General features: G+C 42.8%; 1 protein-coding gene across 1 annotated transcript; it reads left to right on the forward strand.

Annotated features, from left to right (window-relative positions):
• Window positions 1-13939: 13939 nt before the first annotated feature.
• On the forward strand, window positions 13940-15635 carry c2cd4a (C2 calcium dependent domain containing 4A). The gene is made up of 2 exons (XM_034586950.1): window positions 13940-14076; window positions 14181-15635. Exon 2 carries the CDS (start codon window positions 14206-14208, stop codon window positions 15544-15546), a length of 1341 nt encoding a protein of 446 aa, XP_034442841.1. The 5' UTR covers window positions 13940-14076; window positions 14181-14205; the 3' UTR covers window positions 15547-15635.
• Window positions 15636-19330: the final 3695 nt, after the last annotated feature.

Raw genomic sequence — 19330 nt, forward strand, 5'->3', positions numbered from 1 at the left:
TTGGTTGCTCAAAGGATAGACCACACTGGTACACCCGCCCCTCCCCAATTCTGGAAACAGAGATTCCAAATGATTAGTTGTGCACTCCCATGGGACTGTGAAGCTAAGGAGGGAGGGGGGGGATGTAATTCAATTAGTCCCATGGTTCTGCACCAAAGGGAGGCAGACAGATCCATCTCATTGAGACATCCAGGATGCGCAGGCCTGGTGTATGCACAGAAGATATTGGCAGCAAATCATTGGTGCTGTTAGTTTGAATTAAAGATAATTTCACTCGTTACAGGACTGCTGGGAACGAATAAACCCAGCAGCCTCTGCGCTAACAACACGGAGCAGCTCCTCCTGAATAAAGAAACACTTGGCGATGGTGACAACCCTGGTTTACACAAAGAATGGCAGAGTGAGGAGAGTGTGCAGACTGATGCTAACAGAGAGCAGAGCGCACCACCTTCCATGATAAGCCTGAGACATTTTAAGCAATGCCTCTGAGCTTGTGTCGTGTGTCGTGAACGCCGTCTCCCACTGAAGTCGCACACAGATCGGCCTTTCAGAGCGCAGCCCTCCTCCACTGTCTCTTTGTCCCTCCTCCCAGCCGGGAATTTATAAAGGACCACAGTGCCTCACTCCATGAGATTCCTGTAATTTATGACAGCCTTTTCGCAGGCACAGAGAAATCAAATCAGACTGTAAATATAGTGCATGTTTCCCAGTATGAGCTCTTCACACAGGCGGTAGATCACAAATAAATGCCAGAGATCCTGACAGTCATTAAATAACAGCATCAATAATCCCATATGTGGCAGCACTACATTTGATTTTGGATTATGGAAAGGGCAGAAAGCATGGATAATGAATGAGAGTCAGCAGAAACAAATCAGAGAGGAGGGACAATTACTAGAGGCACCAAGATGCACGTCAGCCACTTCATACAGGATCACCACTTCTGGTCATCGGTAGCCGACTGACCCTTGACCTCAGGATGGCACCCGCATCGGCTATGTAATGGGACACCATGCCAGCTGGACTGAGGGGAGAGGGTGTTATCTTGTGGATAGCGTAACAGGGGTATCGTGTCCACGGTGCAGGTGGGCAGTTGCTCTCCCTTGGCTGAAGGTCCATCGGTGGAAACTGAAGACTCGACGGAGAGAGAAGCGAACAGCTGCCGTATAGTGGACTGAACAGATGGCGATGGTGGCAAGAAATTAACACCGTATCGTTTTTAATCTGAGTGAAGAAGAGATATGTCTGCAACTTCAACACTTCTCTGATATCAGATCTCCGAAAAATGCACATCTCAGGGTGTTCCTCGTCTTGTCGTTTGTTGTCTGGATCATTTTTTCGACATTGTGTATTCTCTAAGAAACATTTGCAACAGCATACTGCCCAGCACCACGAGCAGTTTGTTCACATCTCTCAGTATTTTTTAATGTCTTCTTGATGAAAGTAAACACTGCTTATTGTACTGGAGCCTTCTAGTATTGACAATGGTGACTTTGCATAAGTTCAAACATACTCTCAATATGTGATGCAGAAGGAATAATGTGTTAATATTTGCTCATATGCGTCGAACAATACAGAAAGAAGAACTTTATTTTCCACATTTCTATATTACGTTTTTTTCTTCCTGTATGATTTTCAATTTGTATTTTTATATTTGTGTTCTCTCTTTATCTAAAGTTGTGCATTATAAAGTTTATGGTTAAACCTAGATATCTTAGGAATCATTGCAGTATTTCATGTTGATATTAACAAATCTACTGAAGTGTTGAAAATGTCCAACTTCTTCTCTGAAGAATGTGATCAAATTTTAAAAACACTGTGCTGCCAGGTTCCTTAAGAATACTTCACTATATTTAGCACCAAATGTAACTACATGGTAGCACAAGTTAAACCCTCACAATTAACCTTGACTATGCATAAAATGTCCCTCCTCCACTCAGGATATAATATTATATACATGTAGTACAAGTATTTGGCTGTATACGGCTGCTTTTTTAAAGTATACCACAGTACTGTTGTCTGTTCACGGCACATTAAGTGTTTAGTCAGCCATTAATGTGTCTGATTAGTCACCATTTTATCAAATGAATACTGCATGCCGTTATTATCAGTCCAGATATTATACTTTCACCGAATGAAAAGGAACTATTATTATAGAGTGAGTGGTTCCATGGGTCAACAAGCCAGCACATGCATACAGTTGCCCTATTTATTTTCACAGCGATGTCTCATCTTATATAAAAACAGTGTCCATTCATGTTGTGCTGTGTAGAAAAGGTAGAGCATCATAAAAAGAAAACCAGTTGTTTGGACGATTCGCCGTCTTTGAAAACATGAGTCAACAGTGCTGCTATAAATAACGAGGATTATTCTACTGGATAACAGTTACACCACAGTGCACAAGTTCATAAGCAGGTTGAAGTGTCACAGCCCCAGGGAAGAAATTAGAGAGCATAATGTAAAGTAAACATCAACTATGTAATGTACACATGATGTGATGTGCTATTTCTGTTGAATGTGCCAATACCTCCCACAGCCTGAGGTCTCTTTCTTTCCTCCGCCTGTAGAGGTCAGATGACATAACGTACTTTACAGGAGATGAATGCATGATAGCTTTTGGTTATTACTCTACAATGCTGGCCTTATTCTCCTCAGCGTAATCAAACACAAAATATCACAACATCCAGAAGACGATCCAGGATAATAAAGGTCTTATTCAAGCTACTACTCACATCAAACTAATCCAGCGTTAGATGTCATGCCAAGGCACAAACAGGGCAAGATGTATGAATGTGACGGTAAAAACTTATAGTGAAATAGATTCAATTAGAATTAGGAGGATGTTGATTTCTTCTTGACGTTAGTGGCTGCTGACAAAATAGCAGGAAACTCAATCACAAACTAAATCAGCTCATCAGCGCTGAGTTACCAGACAATGCTTGTTGGAAAGCAAGTCACATGCGATATTCAGCTCCTGTTTAAGACCAGCAGCGTACGGACAAACAAGGTTACAGCATGAGACATCAGGACCTTGTATAATTAATGTCTGACTTGAATTCAAATCTCCTTCCTTTGCTAATGAATTTGTACCATCGGGCCAGGTGAAGCTATTCCCACAGCGACTATTTGGAATTATGTCGCACTCGACCCGGAGGATCAGCATAACAACTAAGGTTGCGTCAACACATTTATGAGGGCAGATGGATGTAACTGTTGTTATGCACTAACATTAACATATGTTATTTACTGTGTGAGCTACAACTTACTGGGGAAGTTTTTGCTAAAAAATGTTTGTCTAATACCAGGTGTTTTTACAGCCAGCACGAGAGCTTCACCCCGAGATATTCAAGTAATTGGCCTGGCAATGATGCTGAGCTATTCCTTTTTCAATACTTTTCTACAAAACCATCTTTTCATTTAAAAATTGCTGTCTAATAAACAGCCTAATAAATAGTCTGAATTAAATTATTTTAACTAAAATGATCTTTCCAAACACAGACATTCATTGCCAGGCCTCACTCATTGACAGGTTTTACAGGGATATTTTTTTTTTGGCTACTTGGAGTAAGACAATGAAGCTGTAAACACATCATTGACATAATATCATCTAATTAGGTTGTAACAGCCAACGTAGTAGCAAAAAACTGCCTATTTAAACATCTAATAGACAAAGAGGTACATTGGAATTTCAATTTTTGTGGTTTTGGCCATCTAGAAAAAAATACACCAGTCTTCTCATTCCCTTTTAGCTCTTTTTTGGTCCCCACCATATCCTAAATATAGTTTATGTAAATCAATGTGGCTCTTCAGTGGCTAAATGCTCACTCCTGTTCACCAGCGAGTCACTAACTCTGTTCGTCATATGTTCTGTGCTGGGAACAAGGATTTCTTTTAGAGCATTTTCTTGGAAAACAATTGTCTGCTGCAGCTAGAAACTCTTTAGGCTTGGGTGCTTTCATATCCATGATTTAATCCATTGTTATTAGGATATCAAATATTTTAAAGCAGCTTTTAGGATAATGAGCAGACAATCCTTATCTGTTAAGGTCCGATAACACTGGGGAGACAATTTGAAGGTTGCAGAATTTCCATGACCACTGGTCAACTACAAAGTTCCTTACTCATAAAGAGGCCGACATTATGATCCGACAAGGTGGTGATGGCTATATCTGGGCTGTGCTATCTCTTCGAGGCACAATTTGCCCATACCCAAATGGGGGCCAGGCTCAAAATGGCCACTGCAAAAAGAGCTTTTATGAAGAGTATCACTACAAATCATGCCACAAACTTAATCATTCAATCTCCCAAAACAGAGCGACGAGCGACGAGCGACGAACGCAATCCAAGATATCGCCTTCCGCTGAGCGTAACCAGAGATTCCCTCTGCCCTTAACACAAGGTCACTGCCCTGCTGATGAGCTGAATATACAAGGCTAAAGTAACACAATCACTTATACAGTACCGCTTCCAGCTGCTAAATGCACTTCAGCCAGGCCAATATGAAATCATTTCAACGCGAATATGTCGGAGCAGTCCACAGCTCCTCTTTGAGACCCAAGGTGCTGACACTACACAGCCCTGAGCCGAGGGGGGGGAGGAGAGCGAGCGGGAGAGAGACTTCTCGCTCGGTCAGCAACCCTCGCAGCCTGCAGAGGATCAGAGCAGAGGAGAGCAGTAATTTCAGTGCTGCTCTTCAGACAGGAGAGTCCTTTCCCCCAGGCAGTGGCAAAAACCGCTGCTGCACACACAGCGGATCCGAAGGCCCTCAATTAACCTTGATGTGAAACTACCACCTTAGTTCTCCGTCACAAAATCAACATTCCCATTCAACAGCAATATCATTCAGTTTACTTTGTCTGTCTGTTACTCCAGCCCACCTCTGTCCCACTGCAGCTATAGCCTCTACTCCCACTCTCTAAGAGTTGTGTAAGCCTCTCAACCTCTGGACATCTCCCGCCACACACAATGTACACACTGCTCTACAAACAATGCTCTCTGATTTGCTCTCTGATTTCTGACAGCGAGGTAAACAATTGTGTTAGAGTAAAGAAAAATGTTGAGTAAGTCATCAAGTGACTAATGTCTAAACTGCACTGTGGCGCAGGACCCCTACCACTCAGCCGTATTTGGCTCTGATGTATCATTGATGCAGATCAATGGCAAGTGGCTTGATCACCAGGGTATCTGCCCCACTGTCATTGACCTCTGGCTCCTGTGGCGCTCCTGGGAGACCCCCTGCCAGAGAAAAACACTCCCAGCATGTTGATGAAGGGGGCTAAAACCATCAGAGCCTTTGAGAGCACCCCTCTAATGTGTTTTCAAAGTGATACCGGCCACAAGAAAACCTTCCCATAAGCAGAGCACAAATCATAAGAACATATATAGGGGCTGCTGTGGATCAGTGGGTCATCCACTGACAAGAAGGTCGGTGGTTTAATCCCTGGCTCTTCCTCTGAAATGCCCTTGGGCAAGATAGTGAACCCCGAATAACCCCTGACAGCTGTGCCGACAGTGTATGAATGGTGTATGATAGAAAAAGTGGTGCGTGAATGTTGCTTTTACTGTAAAGAGCCTTGAGTGGTCCTTTTAGCATATTAAACCTCTTAACACATACTGTATGTAGTGGAGTAACTATAGTTTATATTGTGAATGATAATTCAGTCATTCATAGAACACATTGAATGCATGCAAACACTCACTGTGTCTCGTTTTTAAATTCAAATAGTCTTCTAAACAAAGACACAGTTCCTGGCAGTTTGTGCCCTCAATAGAGTCAAAAGAAGCTGGGCAGGTTACAACAAGGTGACGAGTCACTGAGCACAAGCAGCCATTTAACTGAACAGACACAATAAGGTGATAAACTGCATTATTTGGATCCTGTTAACCATTAAAATCCAAAGCAGCAGTTTGCACTGTTGCTAGAATATTGACCTAAACAGAATAAGTACATCCGCTCCTCTTGTATTTAAATAGAAAGTCAAATTAATTCTGGTACTTACTTCACTCAAGACTTTTACACAGACACAGATACACGTCTGAGAGAAAAACTGAATTAGTGCACCCACTCTCCTTTCTCGGAGGAGGCCATCACATGATCTTTAGCACAGGTATCACATGATCCTTGCCCCTGGTAATCAGTTTACCTCACAAGCAGGAGGTCATGTCCCTTATCATTCCAGAGTTTCTCAGGGAAACCAAATCAGAGATGTTTTTACTTTAGAAGGATTCTGTGTGTGTGTGTGCAGCAGTAACACCTTAACTGACAAAATTAAAATGGTGATTATTTGCACACAGCGACAGTCGACAAGTACAATTCACACAAATCTTTTTACACCAAAGCAGACTATTTAAAGTTGAAACACCAACACTGAAGCTTTTATCCGATGCTCATTCACTACTGAATTAATCGCCCACAAAACACATTGCAGACACATGAAGAGAATATTTATTATCCTAACAAAAGGAGAAAAAATGAATTTGCAAACCTCTAGAAGCTGACTTTTTTCCGTGATTCACTCACTAACTTCTGGCTATCTTCTCCTCTGATGAAGGCTCACGCTCTCGCTGGTCATGCGCAGTGAGAGCACGGGCAGGGGGAGAACATGCACCTTAAAGGACCCTGACAAAACCAGGATTCAAACCGAGAACATTCTTCCTGTGGCTCAGCGGTGCTAACTACTGCACCACTGTGCCAACATCAAAAGACAGCTATTTACTAAAGATAAGAACTGGCTCAATGGTCCAACTGTTCAATGAATCCTCACATCACACCTCTTTTCTTTTCATGCCACTAACCCAGTTCTGTGCCCACATACACCGTGTGCTTGACAGTGAAGGTCGGCGCTGTCGGCTGCCCATTCAAACTGGCATCTCATTTGACCCACTGATGAGAGGTGCCACAGGCTGTGCCACTGCCTCTGCCGGCATCTACTGACCTACTTCTTGAGTCTGCTTACGCATAGCTGGCACAGCCGCATTGGTTCAGACCACATGTACTGTAAATGCACTGTAACAAACACCACGGCCAGCTTGGTGGGGATTGTATTAAATGTAGGTACCACTACCCAATTTTGTTGGCTTGTTTTACATTCTGCACACCAATAGAAAATAAATGATGTGATGTCTTGCATACACCATGTCTCAGCAGACTAATGAAATTAAATAATAATCAATTTAAAATAATGTTGCTCCAGATATTATTAAGTTATCTGCAAATTAAAGCCTGCAAATGAAATTGTAATTGTGCCAAACATTGCGAGATAGAAAAGTGAACTGTGTATGCACTAATACTGAACACTGATGTAATCGCCAACAGTTTTCCATGCAGCCAAATGAGTCTGAACTCACTAACTCTTTAATTACAGCTGAGAACAACCGTGCTTCAAATCTGAAAACACATTAGTAATGTGGTCGAGTGTTTGCTGATGACAAAAAAAAAAGAAAGCCTGTCTGCGTTATAGCTCTCACAAATCGACCGCCTGCCACACTCATCCGCTGGGAAAAAATAATACCGGAAACTGTGATTTCAGATTGATGAAGAAGTGGGAGTGGCAGACAGCTTATGCATCTATAGAAACCGATCTGGAGGCGAGCCAGGCCCTAAAGAGGCTGTGATCACAGAGACAGCCCTGCAAAAGAAAAAGAGCACGTAGGAGAAATCCATTTTACTGGTAAACACAACACACAAGGGCCGGGTTGCAGTGACAGCATGGGGTGTGTTTTAGTTTCCGCCTCCTACACACTCAGGCATTAAATATGGTCGAACGATCTCACTCTGGAGTGACTCTCCAAACCCCTGGCTTCCCACCCTCCAACCAACCCAACATTTCCGGGGGAATTCCGACCAGGAATGCATTCTTGATGACGGAGCGTGTGTAACAGCTGAGAGGAAAATCACTTTCTAATGAAACAGCACGGAAACACAGTTTGACTTTTGAAGAAGTGCTTGTTCCTCAACACTTTGTGGGTCAAAATACCTACTTGGGGAATTCGTGACTTTTGATTTTGTTAGTCATGGAATTGTTTGGAGGATGTTGTATCTCTCCCTGGGTTACAGAGTTTGAATTAGCAGTGACTGAACCCACTCGACAAGAGCGTGCAGCAGACTTTGAGATCATGTCTGAAACTCGTGATCCGCGTTAAATTAGGTGGTGAGGTGAAAGTGTGAACTAAAGTTGCTGTAGCAGAGATACCGCTTAATGGCCTCCCATAATACAGAATCACTGTGGTAATGGCCTCTTCAATAGCTGGCAATGAGTGGGAAAAAGGCACCATTTAAATAGTGCTTGGCTTTAATTACCACTGCAAAGTGAAATTGCTGTGTTTAATATTTCAGAAGCTTCGAGGGAAGAAGTGTTGAGTGTTGACGGTAACACATTTGTGCTACTTTTCCTATTTTAAGTTGAGATCTTTTTTCTAATTTCGTTTGGCACAACATTAGAAGGCGGCAAAATGTGGTTTTATAACCTTGGGACTAGTGAATAGCTCCTAGTGTTTTTGTTTGATGGAACAGTAAGCCTTTATCAGTCGCCGCTGGCAGATGCGTGCTGCATGTGAGCTTGTGACATTGGTGTTGCTCTGATCTAATTATATCTGGGTACGGTGTTGTGGGAAGGTTACAGTAGGTGCTCACACTGAGTCTCCATTTTTGTATTAGACACGGACAAGCAGAGATCTCATATTGTGAGCCAACAGGTGCACTGAGATTTACATAGCTTTGAAAAATCATATATCTGAATGTTGTTTGCTCTTACTGCTGCAAACGCTGTGTCCAGCCATAGACATGAAAACAAACACAGAGAGTGTATACACACACAATGAGAAAATCCATCATGGCTAGTAAACACAAGTACAGTAATCCTACAGAGGAAGAGGCATTTATTATTCATACAGCCTCTCCAGGCCTATTTAATCTTAAGATTATTCTGTATTGGCACATTTTGACAATCTGCCAGGGATGCACATATGATCCTATGTCACTTACAATAATTAAAATTAAATCAAAACATGCTTGCATCAATGTGTCAACATTTCTGAAAAAAATGCATGCCTCTAGTTCTGTAGATCCATCACATGTAAAGCAGACTTCAGCACCAAAGCAAAAACAATCCTAAATCCTACACATCTTAACTGTCAACATCCGACCAATACACTTATTCAGACTGCACACTCATCAGTGATGGTTTATGTCATGATGGTGCAGCCATCTAGCATTTATTTTATACACATCAACATTACACCCGGAGATGTATGACACAAACTCACGGGAGTACAGTTTCAGTGCGGGTACTCCCAGTTTGAATCAAGCTCCTCTAGTATATGTCAGTGATGCCTTTCTGTATAGAGCCATCCAGAACCACAGCTGTCTCCATAATGCTGAGGCAGCTCGACTTTTCTAGCTACATCAATCAAGTAAAATAAAGTCTTTCCCCTGTACCGTCCAAAACCCTATAAGTATTCTTTATTTGACCCTGGCTATATATCCAAGACGCCTCTGGTAGTTAATGGTCAGCTGCTCCATCCTGTAGAAGGACGGGGTGAAATCTGTCAAACAGTTGCACATGGCAGCCCAGAGCTTCTTCGGTTAATGAGAATGTCAAAAGAGGCTAACGTGTAGCCAACGTGGTTTGACATGGTGAGTCAGCCCAGGACTCACAATTGTTTCACAAACTGATGCTCTATACTGAAAACCACCCATGGTAAGAAATGCATAGGGGTTTACTGTGCGGGGCTCCTTCATCCCACAGTGTTACTGTGTTGCTTGGGGAGTGTTTACTGGCCTGTACCTGTGAATAACATCATGTCATAGCACATAACATACATCTTCACAGCGGCAGCACAGGAGCGTGTGTGTGTGTGTATGAGGCATCATCAGGCAGCAAGGGCACAGCCTGTGAGGGTCTAAACAGACATGTCCTTTAGTGAGGGGGTGCACAGCCCTCCTGCTGGTGTCTTAGAGAAAAGTAAAAGCACCACAGGCAGGTTAGTGCAACCTCTGATCTCTGCACACAGGAAGGTGGCAGATACAAAAGAAAGAATGAGGGAAGCAAAATTGCTTTGGCCCAGATTGGAATGATGGCACGTGAATGATGGCACTCGGGCGCTCCTGTTTGCCAGATCTGGGCCACAAGTAAGACATAGCAATACCGCATGTCAACCAAAGGTGCCAAAGGTGGTCGGAATGAGGTTCACATCCAGATTACACCTTGCCTAGAGCACAGCATGTTTGCCAGAAAAAAGGCCAACATTTGTTTCGGGATATTTGGGCCACACTTGCTATTTTACAAGTGGGGACCTTGGGTTCACATCCATTTTGTTTCGGGCCACAAGAAGGACAGAATTGCCTCATAACTGCCTAAAGTGGCCCACATCCGTATGCTATCTGGAAAACGGCAGATTATGAGGTTTGCAAGCTTTGGCAGTCTAAACAAACTGGACCAAACTGACCATTACAGAGTGTCCTGTTCATGCGGAGCCCACGATTGTGAAGCCTCCTGCCAATCACCAGGGTTTTGGGTCACATCCCTCACGTCCTCTGTGTCATCTTTGATCCAGCAAACATTCAGGTCAAGTCCAACTCCCACTGAGAGCAGCACATTGCAATGATGCTGAGGCTGGGCCAGCATTAGTTCGACAGTGTAAACCCCCATCAAGGCACAAAAAACCAACTAACCTGGATATTTAACATGCTGCAAAACAAGTCGGTCAGTGAGATACTCATCTTTCCTTTTTTTTTTTTTTTACCTCTTATCTGTCAATGTCAAAAGCAGTCAGTCACATTAGAGCCGATGGAAAACAGACTTGCTTTAAGCCTGAGAGCTACATCCGAGAAGGAGCCGGCAGGAGGTGTCACATCGACCACAGCGATCATGTGGACACAGCAAAAAGGTCGTCGGTTAATAGGAGAGGTTTTTCTGCGCTTCTGCTGAGGCGACACCGAGCAGGTCCGCCTCCTCGTAGTGAGGAGGAGGAGGAGGAGAGGAAGAGCACCTTCAACAGCAGCAGCCACAGGGGGGTTTTCCTTTTTTTTTTTAATTTAATTTTATTTACAAATATCTTCATAGGAATGAGGCAGAAACCCTTACCTGATGTCCGGGCCGCTCGTCAGTGCATGGAGGTTTAATGAGGGGGCTGCGCACCGCACCGCAAGCGGGTCAGCTCGGCTCGTCTGCCTGAGTCCTCCACGGCATCAAGCCCCTCCTCGTTTATCGTACAGTGGAGAGAGAGAGAGAGGGGGGGGCGAGAGAGAGAGAGAGAGAGAGCGATAGAGAGAGAGAGAGAGAGATGAGGAGGAGGAGGAGGAGAAAAAAAAACTCCACATATCTATGCGCCGGGGAGGGTAAAAAAAGAGGAAGCGGCGTCACACTCCCCCTGCATGTGTCTGATGATCATAGCGATGTAACAAGCCCCCTCTACCCCCCCCCCCCGCAGCAGGGGCTTTAAATACCCAGAGATAATAATGCACGAACGACGTAAATGACTTGAGTCCTCGCTCTTATTTTGAAAACCCCGCTTTGAATGTGTGCAGTCAAGTGCGCCCTGCAGCCAGGAGCGTGCGTGTCCATTAGGAGAGGAGGGTCCCTCTCTCTCTGCTGGGCCCCGAGTCACCACTGTGACACAAGACCAGTGCCACGTGGGAGATGGTGTTTACACTGTGGGGCGGTGGGCACATCATCTGCACCACATCCCAAACAAGTGCCGTCTGGAAGGAGCACGTCACCTGCTGAAGGTTTTATTTATCAGGAATAGGCCACGTATCTGTTCAGGGTGTGTTTGTGAAGCTGAATTCATAAACCACATATTCTAATTCAGTATTTCAACACATCACCTTTGGTATGATTTGCAAATGTGTGTTATAGACTTTATTTTGTATGTATCAATCTGACTATGACACCTTCTCCTCTCTGCTGTTTTATAAACATATACTGCCCCCTATTGGACATGTGCAAGCATCTAAGCAGAGGCCAGGACATGTTCTGATGAATATTGTAAGAGGAGTGATTATCTGTGTGTGTGTGTGTGTGGGTGTGAAAATATTTTTTGCTTGATTCACACACTTCGTAGAAAATTTTGGAATTTCATCAGTGTCCTGAATGCATGTTGTACTGAATATGGTAAAACATGGTTTTGATGGTTGCATTGCACACACACACACACACACACACACACACACACACACACACACACACACACACACACACACACACACACACACACACAGTATGTCCGTGCATGTCATGCTGGATAATGTTTTTTTAGAGAAACAGAGTTTATTTTCGCTTTTTTAATACACTTTATCATTCATGACATTCTTACACGTTGATTTCCAGGGAACAAGTGGTTGGAGAGGTTTTTCTTAAATTGTGACGTGTCCTGAGCTTTTTGGAAAACATTTCTGAGAAGTACCTCATTTAGGACACTTTCCTGGTGTGTTGTTAGCACTGACATCATTCTGTCCTGTAGTGCCTGGTAACACATGGTAACTCCACTTGACCCTTGTCCTGTGCACAGTGGAGCTTACAACCCTTCAGTGTAGAAAAAACCCATAGGGACAAAACTACCAAAAAGATTGTCCTGGTAGCATTACCATGCCAAACATACAAGAACAGACAGAACTGACAACTACTAACTATCAGTCTGTTGCACTGTTTGAGCGTATTTGTAAAAAGGTTTGTGGATTTGCTGCAGTAACTGTCAAGTTAAAGCTCCTCAATCCAGGGTCAATGACACCTCCCTGTCAGGCATGAGTCATTCGTAATCCAGCTGCTCCATGTGCCACCACAAGAGGGCAGCACTGGAATAACAGTGTTTCAATAAAGGTCGCCATGATTTTAAATCAATCAATGTTCTCCTTGTCCTTTTTATCACCAGTGTTGACTTTTCAGAAACTACCTCTCTGATAAAGAGACATTACGTTCTGCCCTAAAAGGTTTTCCTCAGTATGGTCAAGTGTTAACAAAGCTCATGCTGTGTGGACATCCATTGCTCGTCTACACGGACTCTCATTTGGATTTTCAAGTCAAGATACGAATATTTGGAAAGTTACCAAATAGACTATATCAGGCTGAATTACATGGAGGGATCAGAGTGATGCATCGTTCCAGAGTCAATTTTCCAAGTGATGATGCAGCATTAAAACTTAGTAGAGTGCATTCCTGCGCCAAGGCCCAACAGTCAGATTCCAGTAAGCTGCATCAAAGTTCACACACTCATAGAAATCAATCCCCTAAATATCCCCTTCATATCTCATGAAGATCAGTCAACATGTCTCACAATGTTAAAGAGAGAGATTAAAAAAAAAACTAAATTTCCTGGTAATCTATTCAGTTGTTTTTTCAGGGAGTGAAAACACAACCACCTTAGCGAGAGGTAATTATGTTGATATTGTATTTCTTTCTAAATGAGTGTAGAATAAGTAAATATTAAATATACTTTTACCAGATCGTTCAACCCATAGCACCGGCCACATTTATTTTGGCACCAAAATGACTTTCGTAGCAAGTTATCAATGAATGAACCACTTCTTAGATAATCAACCTGCATTCCGCCTCAACTCATTAAAGCTAGGACAGCTCCATCCTTTCTGCATTTGCCATTTAAAGTTAATGGCACTTCAAATGTTCTTAAAAAGTGTTGGGAGGTTTTTATCTTCATCTTATCAGATTACCCTGTTTGTCATCACAGAACAAGGTCACACGCCATCAAATTTAATTAACAGGAAAAGCAAACACGTGAATTAAAGCCTGTCGTTTGTTTGAAAAACGTCGTTCACTTTGGAAGTAGTGAACTTATCACTGAACGGCTTCTACAGGGGCCACTGAGCTCTGTTGTGGTTTGGATATTTCCATGGGAACCAGTGACCGGGGAGAGAGGGAGGATCCTGTTGAAGCAGCACAGGGGGCGTATTCACTGGTTTCCTGCTTCATTTAAACTGCCTGCATCTCCCTAATAGCCACAGATGTGCTGCACTTGACAAGCGGGAACCTCCATCTGCTGTCAGGAGAGCCTCAGAGATTTCTCACATCACCCTGGAGCTATCAGGACAACTGTGTGGATTTTCCATATCTTCAATATAAGGTGAGAAAGTCTTCCTAATTTTCCTTTTATGCTGCGTTTTGTGTGTTTATTTGGTTTGAAAACACAATGCATGACTTAATAATACTATCATTTTGATTTTATAGTTTGCCCAGTTCCACCTGAGGACCCATGTGGGTGGTGGAGAAGATCCGTGTGTCAGTGGAGAGATCTAACCTGCCCGTCCCATCAGCCGAGCTCAATTTTAAAATTGGTGACATGTTTGGAGACAGAGTGGACAAGACCAAAAGGATTTTCCTCTGTCCTAATGTCATCACTCCTGACAACATCCCAGAGTTCTTCATCCCCCCAACAATCCCATCCTTGCAGGAGATGAGGGGCACGGAGCACAGCCGAGCTGCCCGCGTTATCAAGGTGTCTCCCTGTGAGAGGCCCAACCCTGAAATAGAGGTGACGCACTACGAGCATCTCAACCCGCACATTATCCAGGTGGAGAGCGTGGATGATGGCCCCTATGATGACTGCAGTGATGAGGAGACCACCAACGCAGACCCCCACAGTCAGGCTGCCTTGTCCCTCCCGCACCTTGCCAAAGCCCAGACCTGCTATGGCTTTTGCACTTTACTGGAGAGCCCCCACACCAGAAGGAAGGAGTCGCTCTTCCACTCTGACCCTGGCTCCTCTCCCCTGCTGCTGCCCAGGAGTCGATCCAGCGTGTGCTCCAAAGTCTCCCACTCTACCTCGCCCTCCTCCTCTCATTCCTCTCTTGGCCTGAACACCCTGAGCTCCAGGCTTTCCCCAAAATGCTACTCCCTGAACTGGCAGACCGCTATGGACAGCGATACCACTTCTTCCACTGAGTCCTCTCCTTTCAGCTCGCCACTGCTGACCAGGTGCCCCGGCAAGTCTTCCCTCTTCAAAACACTGAGTCATGAACTACTCCTGGCGAGGAACATGAGGAAGGCAATGGTGTCCAGGAACAATTCCCTGTCTACAGATGAAGGCAGCTCCACAGACAACAGCCCCAATGTCATGAGGAGAGCGTCAGAGGGATTAGCTGAAGGCCTGCCTGGCAACTACAGCCTGGCGCCGCCAACCATCTTCCCCATGGATTTGACTCTTCACAGAGAGAGGGTAATGAAGGAACAAATGGTGCCCATAGGGAAAGACGGCAGCCTGAGACTCTCAGCAGAGTACTGTCCAGATAACCAAAGACTGCGCGTTCGACTGATCAGCGCTGAGGGGCTCTACCCGCTCTCTGTAGATCCTAAGATTATCAACTGCAGCGTCAGCCTCTGTCTGGTTCCTGGAAAAGTCCAGAAGCAACGCAGCACAGTCATCAGAAAGAGCCGTAATCCAATCTTCAACGAGGATTTCTTCTTTGATGGTATCGCAGAGGAGAACCTCAGCCAGCGGTCCCTTCGCTTTAAAGTGGTGAACAAAATGTCAACCCTGAAAAGAGACTATCTTCTCGGTGATTGTGATTTGCCTCTTTCTCAAATTGTGTCATGATAAACCCGAAGGGCTTCCTCATCGTTTTATTAAGAATTGAAGTATTTATTTTCGTTTTTTGTATCCAATACAAGATTTTATAATGATTAAATTATTCAACACACTTTAAGGTTGTTTGTCTTTAATGGGTTTCAAAATAGTGTTGATACATGGTAATATCATAGATTGTGTTCATTCAGACTCATGGGACCAACTCAATTAATTTTTTGATATATATATTTTCAGAATTTAGTTCCCAGGAAATTCTCAAGTTATTACCAGAAATCAAATCTGCTCCAGAAAATGTTTTCATCCTTACCTTAACATAGCACCTAAACAAACATTGAAGGAATGATTTACAGCCTTTTCATTCATTGATTGGTGTGTTAATGCGGCTGCAGCATCAGCTGGAGCGAGACAACCACCATCTCATGTTTCTCCTAAGCCTGTTGTCTTCTTTCTGACCTTTCCCATGATTAGAAATATCCGTAGAAACCAGAAACCTCAGAGGGGAGTTTTCACCGGCGAGTATATGCTTCATTTTAATCAGGGCACAAAAGAAGCTTTTTTTCTCCACCATGATACGGAGGAAATACAGACATACACTGATACACTGTGACACAGACACTTATGTTTCATGAATGAGTTGGAACAGCAATATTTTAGTTGCAAAGCATGTGGTTGGTACATTTCCTAGAAAAATTATGTAGAGAATATTTCTCAGTAAAACCTAAATATAGCTAATTTATGAGAAAGATGATAAAAATCAAGATGTATTTTTTTGATCTTACTAAACATTTCATCTTAATTTAACCCCTCAAAATTTCAATAATATTCAATTTGATTTGATTTGACATAAAATAAATTTAAAAATAGTTTTCAGATAACTACAGAGCTGAATGCACTATATGTATACTGAGGACAAAAACAGCCTCTCTCAATGCAATATACTGTGACACTACTCAATGAGGAGATGTGTTGATTCAGTCATGTATCTCAACTACCATTGCACTTTGTCACATATTTAAGTTTAATGCCAGTTTCTGTTTTTCATCTTGCTTATCTTGTTATATCCTTTTAGTGTTTTATCATTTTAAGTGTTTTTAGGGGCAGGTGCAATATTCAACTCACTTTTATTCCGCATTATTATTCTAGGTCTTGCGTGATATGTCTTTGTCTACTGGTTTTTGTTGCTGGCCCAAGACAAATTTCCCAATGGGACAATAAAGCATATTTGATTTGATTTGATTGATACATGTATGTTTGCGTAAGTGAACAGAGCAGCAGCTCCTATAGACTCTGGGCATGCATATCCTGCTGCTTGCTGCAATAAAGATCAGGCTTAAAATCACTGGCTGCCACTGTAGCTCCTGGTTAAAGATTAATAGGTTTCCCCGGCTCAGAGAGGCTCAAATAGGGGACAACTGCTGGTTATACCGTGTATACAGCAAAGTGACAAGACGGGAAGCTTTCACAAATGCTATACATTATAAATAGCTATTGCTCCTATTGATGTAATGCTGCCATGATGATTGGTTAAGAAGCTCAATGGCTGTAATGACGCAGGCTTTCTAATGCAAATATTTTACTAGACTATAGTTTGAATTGTGCCGCTGAGAAAAGCCTCTGGACAAATATAGCTCATGATCCACTTTCAGCTGGAACCACAGTCACAAAGACCTGCAATCCCCTCTCATTTGTTTTGATGGAAATAAGGGTTTTGTGTGTCTACAATACGTGGCTTAATACACAGGGTTCTGAGTCACTGTAATACATGGGGAAACATCACACCTCTGACAAAGAAACCTATTCAAATCCCTCACAGACAAACCTACATTTCTGCAACAATACCCCTCTGCACAGGATACGTTCCCAGATCCTGTAAGGAGGCTGATACCCTCAGACGCTTTTGTGCCAAGTGTTGACTCAGCTGTGAAATACCCTGTAATAAATTAGAATTACCTGTGATTCCTCTTTACTGGTCAACCACTGATAGGATTCAGAGGGATTTCCACTGATCTATTTTCATTCATTGGAGCAGAAGCAGTGGTTTCACTGAGCAAAATGTATTTCCCAGTGAGGACTGAATTTAAGCATCAAGTAATGAGAGGAATAAATATTAACTTTAAAATCATGTCAGATGATTTTAATTGTAGCAATTATATTTCTTTTATATTTGCCCTTTGAACACAACACTCAATAGTGTAATATAGTTCAAAATTTATGGCAGAAATACAAAGATGCTGGCTGTTCTAGAGGGCTTTCTACCAACTACTGATTAGTAGAAGTGATTTCTTATTATCTGTAGGAAACATCTGTCTCCCTGAGAGCTGTGCATCATGAATGTAAATGCACAACAGGGGATGGGCATCTCAAGTGTCTGAAAACAGTTGCTCCTTCATTCATCAGGATGCCTTTACCCAGCAAACTCACATTTACAGTATCAAAGTGATGAGCTGGAACTGACAAAAGCTACATTTAGGGATTATCAAGTACTCTTCAGTATTATATATCCCCCCTCTCACATATTCATCTCTCTATTTGCATCAAGCACTGCTCTGTAGTTTCTTCAAATGGAAAGAATAAGGTGCTCTTGCCAAGAAATGAAAACTATCTACTTCCCCTGCCATATCTCACTGGTCTCTTTTTTTCTATGGCTCCCTACGTAAAAGACTCCATTCAAACCAGTCCCCTTATCTTGTTTTTTGTTTTACCAGGCTGTTATACTGTGCCAATAGAAATATAACATACACCTTAAAGTGTCACTGGGAACACAGTTGACTAATGTGGTCACCGGAAGCTCCTCCTTCTCATGTTCTCAGGATAAAATCTGTTTTGGATTTGGACAAAAGCTAGTAGACCTCTGTTGTAATTTGTTATCAACCTCCCACTGCAATCCAGCTGTCGAGGGGGAGGCAGCTAGCCCACCACCGTTTGGTTATAATAAATAAAACAAAAAAATGCCCCAGGACAGGCCCCTTTTTGTATTTGTTGTAGTTATATCAAGCAGTAATGTTTATTTTATTCATTAAGTGTATTTTCCAGGGACAATGCATTACAAAACAACACTGTGCATATGTCAGCGTCATCTGTGTCCTTGGCCGTGTAAAGTTGGGACCCTAAAAAATCATATAACAGCAAATTAATGATTGCATGTTTGAAATAGTTATCTTGATGTATACACTATCAATTAAGTAAAAGCACAATATAGAAGCAAAGAAAAAAATACAATCCATTGGAGAGAAACAAATAACACTCAAACACTGGAACAAGGACAGAGAAGAAAACAAGGTAAATTACAAACCAGCTTTGCAAAACAAGTATGAGTTAAAGCAGAAAAGAGTTGATAGGAGTAAAAACAGACATGAGCAAAGACTATATCTGCCCTTTTGTTAGTTGACAAGGAAAGCTGGTGAGCTTATTGACTGCATGTTCACTGCACAGCCACAACATTAACATTGGTTACTGGTTTGACCGTTGTGGCCGATTGGTTTATACTGGATGCAAGAGAGAACAATCCTTTCACCAAATTCGATCTTGGGTTACAGTATTCAGGAACTGTTATTAAATCACCTGATTGAATAGGGTCAAAATCTTCCATGATGTCAGTAACGTTGCTGTGAGCGATGGCTGTTTCAAGGCCATGACATCACTGTTTATTACCCAACTGTTGAAACTGGTAAACACTGCCCTCCCTCTTTAGCTGTGCACCAGATCAGTGGAAGTAATGAGCAGGCTCCACAATTTATTTCAGCTGCGTCATGGGTTTGTGTGAGGACACGTCACTAAAGATGAAACCAGAGCT

This window comes from Hippoglossus hippoglossus, chromosome 6 (assembly GCF_009819705.1).
Source record: "Hippoglossus hippoglossus isolate fHipHip1 chromosome 6, fHipHip1.pri, whole genome shotgun sequence".
NCBI classification, from domain to species: Eukaryota; Metazoa; Chordata; class Actinopteri; order Pleuronectiformes; family Pleuronectidae; genus Hippoglossus; species Hippoglossus hippoglossus.